This window comes from Erythrolamprus reginae, chromosome 5, assembly GCF_031021105.1.
Source record: "Erythrolamprus reginae isolate rEryReg1 chromosome 5, rEryReg1.hap1, whole genome shotgun sequence".
Classification (NCBI taxonomy): domain Eukaryota; kingdom Metazoa; phylum Chordata; class Lepidosauria; order Squamata; family Dipsadidae; genus Erythrolamprus; species Erythrolamprus reginae.
The window spans coordinates 49,579,942-49,590,857 of NC_091954.1; the positions used below are offsets into that span (position 1 = coordinate 49,579,942).

The window sequence follows — 10,916 nt, forward strand, 5'->3', positions numbered from 1 at the left end:
GGCTGCGGTGGCAAACCTCGCCGCTGTTTCCTTCTTGAGAGAACAATAGATCCTCTGTCTGTGGCGGTTTACCGAGGCCCTCGGAGCTCTGGGGCGGGTTGGTGCGTCCCACCACATCCAACACACCTGTTCTCTCCGATTTCCCAGCCTTCCATTAAGAGACCATAACACACACCGAGGGAATCGTACTTAACGAAGAAGATCTTCTTTATTTGTTCCCCTTTCGGTCAAGACATTTAATTTTATAACAATTTTAATCGTCATTTTTTTAAAAAATAAGAACGATCCCTGCTAGAGTGGCGAAGAGTGGGGGGGGGGGCAGGAATAACAGAAACCAGGGGTCAGACAACAGGTGAGAAAAATCACAGACGGGGGGGGAGGGATTAGAGATCCGCCACTCAGGCTAAAAGCCACTTGCACTCCTTGAAACTGACAAGAAAAAGAAAACAAAGAACCTGTATGTACAGAGTGGCAAATAAATTACAATTCGTCAGAACAGACTGATTGTCCATCACTTTAAAGCGCCCCGCATCCCCCCTTCGTTTCGAAGTTTGGAGTGTTTTTCGTCCTTCCCCTTTTTGTGCACTCCCCTCCCCTCCCTCAACCAAGAAGGCAGAAAGCAAAATAAACAGCACCTCTGCTCTCCTGGGCTCCCCACCCACCCCGCCTCCTGCCCCACAACTACCCATCCCACAGTGCTTTTTGGGGGGAGGGGGTTGTTCAATATTGGACAGGTCAGGGGTAGTTTATCCGGTGAGCTTTCGGAACGAGGAGAGAAGAAAGGGACTGCAATGTCTCGGAGGGAGGGAGGCAAAACCCACCCGGGCTCAAATCAAATCAACGGAATAAATAACGTTCCGAGTGTGCACTGGACATTTCTGAACCTAGTAGAGAGCTTCCTTCCACCCTGAAGGCCGCCCACACTTTGAAGGCTGGGGGCGCGTTAGCACAATCGTTCCTTTGCAACTTCACGGGCCTTCTAGTCTTAGCGCGAGGCGGGAGGGATTCCCACGAACCAGGATCCCGCTTTTCCACGGCTTTCAAAGGGCGTTTGGCACCACCTGGGGAAAAAAAGACTGCTATCTTTTCCCCACTCTCCACCTCCGTTTCCCTAGCGCTTCCTACCGCCCTTCTCGCGTCCTCGCTTCATTGGAACTGGGGAGGGGGAACAACAACCGGGAAATCAGATTTCCAAACAACACAAAGGACAGCCCCGCTCCCTTATCCACACTCCCCTCTTTCTATGGGAACCCAGATTCTGGGTTCCTCCTTTTTTCCTTCTTGTTTTGCTTTCCTTAACCCCCCTCCCCCCAATATTCTGGTTCTTCCGCCTCCTTTCAAAGGGCGAGAACGGCGGGGGAAGCTTGGCTTGGCTCGGCCTGCGCATCCTTGCAAGAATCGCCAGGTGCTCTCGGAGAGGTGGGGGAGCAGAACTCTGCGCCTGGAAAGGAGGCCCAGCTGGCTCCGCCACAATGGAGGACGGCTCTTTCTTTCTCCCCCCTCCCCCAAAAATCGGGCCGCTCAGCCCCGTTTTCTGTCCATCCACCACCCCTCCGTTCCTCCTTCCCTCTGCTGCCTGTCGGTCCCCATCGCTGGCACGCTCCCCCCCCCTCCCGGGCCTGCCCAAAGAGTCCCGGGCCCCAAGGCGTTTGGCGCAAGCAGTTCTCAGACGGGCCGCAGAAGCGGCACCGAGGTGACCACGGGGTGCGAGTAGTAGACCGGGTGGGGGAAAGTGAGCAAGGGCTGGCTGACAGGGGCGCTGGTGGTCCCCGCGGGTCCCGACCCCCCGGCCGGTCCCCCGCCTCCGTCGGCCCCGGCGCTCTCGTGGTAGAGGATGGGCACCCGGACGATGCGCTGAGCGGCGGCGTGGCTCAGGTTGGCCGCCTCCAGCTCGGCCGCCAGCTGCCGCTTCCACTTGTTGCGCCGGTTCTGGAACCAGATCTTGACCTGCGTCTCGGTCAGGTGGAGCGAAGCGGCCAGGCCGGCCCGCTCGGAGCTGCTCAGGTAGCGCTTCAGGTCGAAGGTGGACTCCAGCTGGAAGACCTGGCTGCGCGAGAAGACGGTGCGCGTCTTCTTCTTGCGACAGGGCGGCTTCTTCTCCGGGCTGCCCGCCTCCGGCTCGCGCTTGGGCCAGTCCTCGGCGCCGCTCTCCTCCTTCTTGGCCTCCTCCGAGTCGCTCTCTTCCAAGATGATCTCGTCGGGGCTCTTGGAACCCAGCGCCTTCTCAGCTTTCAGCAGCGGCTCCTCCGGAGAATCTCGGTCGGTGCCAGCGGAGGCCGGCGAGGAATCTCGGAGCAGGCATTTCTCCACGGAGGCTGGAGGGCATAAAAGGACAAGTCAAGAGCCGGCCTCACAAACCTAGGCGCCCACATTCCCCCCGCAGAGCTCGGGAGAAGCTCCCACTCCCGGCTCAAAATCGGTGGTCCTGGAGCCTCGGGACACTCGGGCGCCCAAAACTACTAGGGGGAGAAAGTGTGCACCGGCTGGAGCCGCAAGGAACTCTACGGGAACCCCCCCCCCCAAATCTACAATACTTTGCGGCACACATGGAAAAAACATACTGCTCAAAATATAAATAAATAAAGGGAACCCTCAAATAACACATCCTAGGTCTAAATAAACGAAATATTCTCATTGAATATTTCATTTGCACAACTACTTCATTTGCACAACAGCATGTGAAATTGATTGTCAGTCAGTGTTGCTTCCTAAGGGGACAGTTTGATTTCACAGTTTTATTTACTTGGAGTTATATTGTGTTGTTTAAGTGTTCCCTTTATTTTTTTTATTTTTTATTTTTGAGCAGTGTAGAAAGTCGTAGCTAAGATTTCTGGATTTCTCTTCCCCCCCCCCCCAATCACTTTCGCCCCTCGAGATTGCAACCCCGAGCACATTTGTTTGGGGAAGTAAGACCGCCGAATATTAAAGTCTCCAAACTCACTCAGTCCAATAGCCCAATTACTTGGGTTTGGGGGCGAGCCCTGACTGATTTTTGAGGAACTTATTTTCACGCAATCGAGTTGAGGATTGCACCACTAGATGGGAAAGCCTAGTTTAAGTCTGCAATCCTAAATATCCCGATCGACGGTACCCTTTCCCTAAAGCACGGTGGCATTTCTTTCTTTCTTTCTTTCTTTCTTTCTTTCTTTCTTTCTTTCTCTCTCTCTCTCTCTCTTTCTCTTTCTTTCTTTCTTTTTTCCTTCCTTTCTTCCTTCTTTTTTTGGACACACCGGGATTATTTTAACCAAGCTCCCTTCTAAGTGAGTATTTTGGACGTGAGAAAAGGAATCATCAGCCTCAACTCTCGATTATACAAAGCACCGGAGATTCCTCTTTAATAAGCTTCCTTAAAACCGGGTTTTCTAAGGCGACCGGCAAATTAACGAAGCAGTAACAGAAACAGGGGAGAAGCGAATTTGAAACGGTGCTCCTCTCCAGCACGTAGCTGTCTGGAGGGGTTGGGGGACACCACCTCTCCCATTTCCCTGGTCCCCTGTGGGCCAGACGCCAGAAGTGTAGGAAGAGCCTTTTCTTCTCAAAAGACCCAAGAAAGCCCATTGGCCAAGGAAGTTGGGATGCACCCGAATTAAGGGGTTGGGGTTGGGAGGACCAAACCCCTCCGGGAGAGCTTGGTCGATTCAAGGCAAAAGTTGGCCCTTTCCCAGCAACATAGGCGAGCCCCAAAGCTTCCTCGGGCACCCTCGGGAGCATCCCTCCATTTCCCGGGCTCACATTGGGGGAGGGAGGGTGGGGAGATGCGGGACGGCGTTCGCCAGTACCTTCGGGCCTAGGCAGGTGCCCTCCCGTCAAGCTGTACGGATACCACCAGGCAGGCGATCGCTCCAGGTAGTGGGCAGGCAGGGCGAACCTCTGAGCCGGGATCTCGAAGCGTGGGAAGGCGAGATCCCCCATCTGCGAGAGGGTGAAGCCGGCCCCTTCCAGAGCCCCCTTGGCGGCCGGAGAGAACAGCGCCCGCGTCTGCTTGGAAGGCGCCTTGGGGTGATGGTCCCCATTGAGCAAGTTCTTGATGGAGAAAGGCGACTCCTTGGGCGGCGCGGCCGAAGGGGCAGCCGGCGGCTGCGCCTGGCTGCCAGGGGCGTCCTGGCTGGTCTCCGGCATCTTCCTTCCTTGCCTTGCGCCCCCCCTTTCGGGACAGCGTTCACACTGCGTTCGGGAGTCGCTCCGAATTCGCCGTTGGCATCAGGGGAGGGAGGGAGAGACGGAAGGAGGAATGGAAGGAAGATGGGAAGGAGGGAAGGAAGGAGGGGGGAGGGAAAGAAAGAAGGAAGGGGAGGGAAGGAAGGAGGATAGGAAGAAAAGGAAGAAGGAGGGAGGGAGGGAAGGAAGGGAAGAAAAAAGGAGGGAGGGAGGAAAAGAAGGAAGGAGGGAGGGAAAGAAAAGGAAGGAGGGAGGTGGGAGGGAAGGAAGGAAAATAGGAAGGAAAGAAGGAAGGAAGGGAAGAGGGGAAGGAGGAAGGAAAGATGGAGGAAGGTAGGGAAGGAAGGAAGATAGAAAGGAAAGGAAGGAGGGAGGAAAGGAAGGAAAAAAGGAGGGAGGGAGGAAAGGAAGGAAGAAAGGAAGGAGGGAGGGAGGGAAAGAAAAGGAGGGAGGGAGGGAAGGAAGGAAAGAGGGAAGGAAGGAAGGAAGGAAGGAAGGAAGGAAGGAAGGAAGGAAGGAAGGAAGGAAGACGCCCAGCCCTACACTCTACCCGGCAAGCCAACACGGGCCGCTGTCGCCGCCGCGACCACACAACCGCCGCTGCGGTGGTTTTCTCCTGCGTCAATCCGGCGCCAAATGCTAATGCAGAAATCCAAATGTCACCCCAAGTTAACTGTCGGGAGTGCGTGGAGGTTGGGCTCTCGGAACGGCAGGCGGCATCGGGCAGGGCAGGGCGGGGCGGGGCAGGGCGGCGGCTGGGGGCCCCCACGGACTCTCCCGGTCCCTCCAGGTAGGGTTGAGAAGAGTGAGCTCTAGTCAGCCAGCGGGAGAGGAGGCGAGAGGCGGACGCCCCCCGATCCCCGTTTGTCAAGGCGCTCTCTCGCCTCGCGCACACGCGTTAAAGTCCCCCCTCCCAATCCAATCCAACTCACCCCCCCCTCGGGCGATCCACGCCCCCCCTTCGTTTTGGTCCTTTGCCTTCAGGCTAGGAAGAGCTTGCCTCTTATTGGCTTTAGATAGTCCAATTAAGGCAGCCAAACGAGGACCCGGGCTATTAGCACAAAAGGATCTCGGCTCCAGCGTAGCGGCCGCTCCGAGAATAAGGGAGGTGGGGGTGGCATCACCCTCCCCCTCCTCCCGCAGTAGCTCCCTCCCTCTCTTTATCTCGCCCCCCCCCCCGCGCCTTTTCGATCCAGGCAAACTCTCGAGCTTCGCAGCCGAGGGGGGGGGGGGAGGAAGAGAGAAAGAAAGAAAAAGGAATGAAGAAAGAAAAGAAAAGAAAAAGAAAAAAGGGTAGGAGAGAGGGAGGGAGAGAGAGAGGGAAAGAAAAAGGAAAAAAAGGGGGGGGAAGGGTAGAAGAGGCTTAGCCAACTTGTCCCCTCCCAGAAGGGAGCGGGCAGGGATAGGTAGATAGACAGAGAGAGAGAGAGAGACCCGTTTCTTCTCCTCGGAAGAATCTAGGACCAGATGCAGTCCTTGAAAGGCTTCCGGAAACACACACACACCTCGGTGACGAAAGTCGCCTGGAGTTTTTGCCCAACCGGCGCGGAAGCCGCTCCGAATTTGAACCAGGCACCCGCTAGTCCCTTGGCCTCTTCCTCGGTCTGCTTACTTGGCACAACTGGGGGGTGGGAGGATGGGTACGGGGTGTGATCTATTCCGGGGACAGAGAGAGAGAGAGAGAGTCAAAGTGATCTGGGAAGCCCGAGTCCCTCCCCCAGAGACAGACGTGGAGACGAGATCTAGATTCTAGAGGATCGGGAGAGATTTAGTTCAGTTGTAGTTCAGAAGTTCAAATGTCACCGCCGGCTCACGAGGTGGGTAAAATGAAGGCTCAGCTAATTGGGGGCGATATGCTGATTCTGTAAACCGCTTAGAGAGAGCTGTAAAAGCATTATGAAGCGGTGTATAAGTGCAATTGCTATTGCTATTTAGACGCCATCCGGACGCTTTCTGTCGCCAGTCCAAACGGTAACCAGCAGGTTGGGACCGAAGAGATCGAGAAAACAAAACCTCAGACGTCAGTCCCTAAACCGCCCTTTGCTGGCGATCCTAATGTATATGGGCTTGTGTATCAGTCTATACAGTCTAAACCCCCTTCCGTGGGATTAAAAAAAAACAGTCTAATCCCCCTTCCGTGGGATCCAAAGAGGGATCCCGTGGGATCCCGGGATCTGGTCGAAGAACTTCCAAACTTGGATCGTGTTTGTTCCTGGAATTCTTTTTCTATCTTAGTTTCACCATTTGGGGGTAGGGGGTGGGAAAGAACCTTGTTTGGTTCCTAAATTCAGACTTTTCAAAAGCCCCCGTTCTTTACTTTTCTTGTTTAGGGACCTCTTTTAAAAAAGTCTCGTTTCAACATCATAACTGCGACAGAAAATCAGATTATTGCAATGGCAAGACCTCACCCTCTCACTTTCGTCTGGTTTAGCTTGGATGTGAATTTTGCAAGTATTAGGCTCATTCCTTGTTCCCCCAAAATTGTTTGGAAGAAATGTGAAAGGGTTGGTTTTGCAGAAAAGTGAACCAAATTATAAATCTTGGAGCTCCTTTATTCTCTTGTGCTTAAATGTGAGTGAATGTGAATGCGAATGGTTCTAAATGGCATGGGGTTTTTACGTTTGGTAAATTAGCTTTTATCATATTTAAGGCATTTAGTTTTAAACTCTCAGTTTTAATTTTCGATTTCTACTATTTGCATGTACCCATTTTATGGTGTAAGCTGCCTGAATCTCCGGAGAAGGGCAGTCTAGAAATCAAAATAATAAATAAATAATAAATAAATAAAATAAAGTCATACTCCTTTAAAGATTCCAGCCCACATCTAATTTCCTCAAAGGTTTTGCATGATTTGTCCCCAAGAATTAAGTCAAATCAAGGGATTGACGGATACTTTTCATCTGAATTGCACTCAATTTTCCCATTCTTGTTTCTGGTATTTTATTTTCCGTATATTCCCAGGAGACTCTTGCAACTGTCCACCATTTCAAAAATAAAGCTTGGTTACCTATTTACCTACCTGCCCTTATGTGATCCCCCCCCCCCTGAGGTCCAAATAATGATGATACCATAACATTATGATGATTATCAAGAGCAACAACGATAAAAACAGGAGAGAGAGAGAGAGAATCATATTCTCATTTTTGGGGTGTGTGTCACATGTCTCTGTATCCCACCAACTCATCTCCAGAAGAAGTGGGTCGAAAGTAAGGTTTCAAAGCCAAGAAAAAAAGGAGTGGGTGAAATAGTTTCTATCTTTTTAGTTTCTTCTAAAAAAATGTCGTTTTCACAGCCTTACACGTCTTGAGACTAAAATGGGACATCCATTGATCCAACTTTTATCTCTCCCTGATAAGAAAGAGTTAGGGAGGAGGAGGAAGAAGAAGAAGAGGAGGAGGAGAAATTTACTGTTTTGATTCTTCATCTGTATGCGTAAGTTTTGTAAACTGTACAGTATAAGAAATAAAGAGGTTGATAAGAAGAGATCCTTGTGTAAACCCTTGTTGAGCAAATGGCTGCTTTCGATAGTTTGGGAAATGCAAACCAAATTAAAGCACACTCGCTTCCTTTAACAGAGATCTTTCCCGATATGACTCCCCCCCCCTTTCAGGCTAGATCGCAAATGTAACCTTGGGCTGCTACAATTTGATCCTTTTCCTCTTCTCCATATGGAGCAATAGCTAACAATTGAAGCCACCTTGAAGACTTCTTTAAGACTCAACAACAACGGTGTTTGCATTACAACTTTTCTGTTAGCTTGCAATTGCGCACAAACGTCTCAGCGATAGGGTGGGAGGGCTAAATCTTAATGAACTGAATTGAATTTACTATGTCAAAGATTGTATGGATAGCTTGCAGCCTTATGTCTCTTTCCTGAGATTAAGCTCCCTAAAATTACCGTGGGGCTTGCTTTGAAACCCTGTATAGGATCACACGTTTGTTCATCCATCCTGTTTGGTTTGTTATTGGTTCTGAACCGCATTCCCAGCACTTTGTGCAGCTCCTACCATATGTGGAATGGAGAATTTATTCTTTAAGGCTATCTGCCCAGTACCTGTGTCCACTCCCTCTGTTAAAATTAAAGCACACAGCGCCCTCTGTTGATATTTCCTTTGATTAAAATAGATACTACTGCATGCATAAGTTGCAAAATAGACCCAGCCAAACAGCTGAATAGGAAGAGACTTCCATCAAGATCCACAAAGAAGAGCCCTATGGGGCCTTAAAGATAAAATATCTGGGACGTACATGAAGTCAAACTATTTGGAGGAATAGGAGGTTACTCAGTTTGGTCTAAGCAAATTTACAGCACACTGTACTAAAATCCATAACTAGATAATATTTTCTTAAGACCAACCAATATTTCCCAACATTTTTTAGCTTTGAGATTTTTTTTCATCCCATGGGTCAATCTAGTGACTTCTTTTTTAAAATGGACCCTAAGAATAGCAACTTTTGCTTCACGATTTAAGTCATGACCACTTTGCTGGATTTTAACATGTGAGATGTTTCTTAATTTTGAATGAAGCAAGGCATGCTTTAGTTTTAACTTTGCCACAATAAGGCTGCTGGGTGTTTTTAATGGACTCTGCTGCAGAAAAACTAAATAATGCAACCCTCTGATCACAGGCTCACTTTCACGTTCTGCAAAGGTCAACGAGTCTTATTTCCAAGGCAGTGCATGTCCATTTGCAGCTTTTTCTTATAGTCCCAGGTATATCTACTCAGGTGTGACTCCTTTTTCATTTATTCTATGGCCAGTATGATTTATAGATAAATAAAAGGGCACAGATAGCCTTTTTCTCTCTAGCACTTTTAAGGTATGTTGAACCTTCGCCATACCTAGGGAGTTGAAGTCCAATATTTCCAGAGAAGACTGCTTGATGATTGGGAAGTTTGAGTACATTGTACATAGCATTGTTCTTGCTATCCCAACACATTACTGAATCAAAGGGACCTGAGCTATCTGAAAGTCTTGTGTCTGCTTAGAAGAAACAGGAGAGCAAAAAAAATTATGTAATGCTTATGGAAGAATGGAGCTGGCAGTGATTCATGAGTGTTTATATTTCCAGGAATTGTGAAGGTCTAGTGTAGTGGTGGTGAACCTTTTTTCCTTGGGTGCCAAAAAAAGTGTGGGTGTGCACTATCACACATGCACAATTGCCCACACCCATAATTCAATGCCTGGGGAGGGCGAAAACAGCTTTCCCCTGCCTGCCCCCCCCCAAGCCTTCTGGAGGCTGGAAATGTCCTGTTTCCCAACTTCTGGTGGACCCAGTTGGCTCGTCTTTTGCTGTTCCCAGGCTCCAAAGGCTTCCCTGGAGCTGGGGGAGGGTAAAACATCCTCCCCCCCCCCAGAAGCTCTCTGGAAGCCAAACACCACCACCCCCTACCCCGAGCTTCTGTGTGAGCCAAAAATCAGCTGGCTGGCACACACATGCATATTGGAGCTGAGCTAGGGCAACATCGAGGCTTGACTACTGTAACGCTCTCTACATGGGGCTACCTTTGAAGAGTGTTCGGAAACTTCAGATCGTGCAGAATGCATCTGCGAGAGCAATCATGGGCTTTCCCAAATATGCCCATGTACTCCAACACTCCGCAGCCTGCATTGGTTGCCGATCAGTTTCCGGTCACAATTCAAAGTGTTGGTCATCACCTATAAAGCCCTTCATGGCACTGGACCAGGGTATCTACGAGACGCCTTCTGCCGCACGAATCCCAGCGACCGGTTAGGTCCCACAGAGTTGGTATCCTCCGGGTCCCATCAACTAAACAATGTTGTTTGGCGGGACCCAGAGGAAGAGCCTTCTCTGTGGCAGCTCCGACCCTCTGGAATCAGCTCCCTCCAGAGATTAGAACTGCCCCCACCCTCCTTGCCTTTCGTAAACTACTTAAAACCCACCTCTGTTGTCAAGCATGGGGGAACTGAAACATCTCCCCCTGCCCATGTATTTTTTTGTGTATGATATGACTGTATGTATGTTTTTTATATATTGGGGTTTCTTGTTTTTTAGACTTTTTAAATGTATTATTGTTATTTTAGATTCTAACGATTAGATTTGTCATTATATATTGTTTTTATCATTGCTGTAAGCCGCCCTGAGTCTACGGAGAGGGGCGGCATACAAATCTAATTAATAATAATAATAATAATAATAATAATAATAACAACAACAACAACAACAATAACAACAACAACAACAGGTCATGTGCCAGCAGATAGGGTTCCATGTGCCACCTGTAGCACCCATTCCATAGGTTCGCCATCACTGGTCCAGTGACTACTCTTGAGCTTTAATCCTGGACTCATCAACAGAACATTACAATGTTTGCTGCATTGGGACTGAAGCTTTCCCATTTCATAATAACATTAGGAGTATGTTGCTTTCTTTTCATTTTTTTGAGTGTGTGCCATGTGACCTCTGACGACATGACAATGTTGAAAGTTGGAGGGAAAGGAGACATGTTGTGATTGAACAATTCATTTTATCTCAACCCAGAACTATTGTAGTATCTTCTTTGGTTTGAAGAGAATAAAATGGGGGAGAAAAAGAAGTATTGAAAATCCATAGAGAATTTTCACACCATGATTCAAAATAATAGAGTCAGAAGGGGCCTTGAAGGTCTTCTAACACAACCCCACGCTCAAGTAGGAGAACTCATATCATTCCAGACAAACCATTGCCCAATCTTTTCTCAAAAGTAACTGAAGTACAACTATGGAAAATAAATTTCCTATTCCACAGTCCTCCCAT

General features: G+C 49.3%; 1 protein-coding gene across 1 annotated transcript; it reads right to left on the bottom strand.

Moving 5' to 3' along the window:
• Positions 1-207: 207 nt before the first annotated feature.
• HMX3 (H6 family homeobox 3) lies at positions 208-4,646 on the bottom strand. Its single transcript, XM_070753998.1, has 2 exons — positions 3,780-4,646; positions 208-2,315 (listed from the first exon to the last, which is right to left on the bottom strand). The coding sequence occupies exons 1-2, from the start codon at positions 4,117-4,119 to the stop codon at positions 1,666-1,668; spliced, it is 990 nt and encodes a 329-aa protein (XP_070610099.1). The 5' UTR covers positions 4,120-4,646; the 3' UTR covers positions 208-1,665.
• Between the last annotated feature and the right edge of the window lie 6,270 nt (positions 4,647-10,916).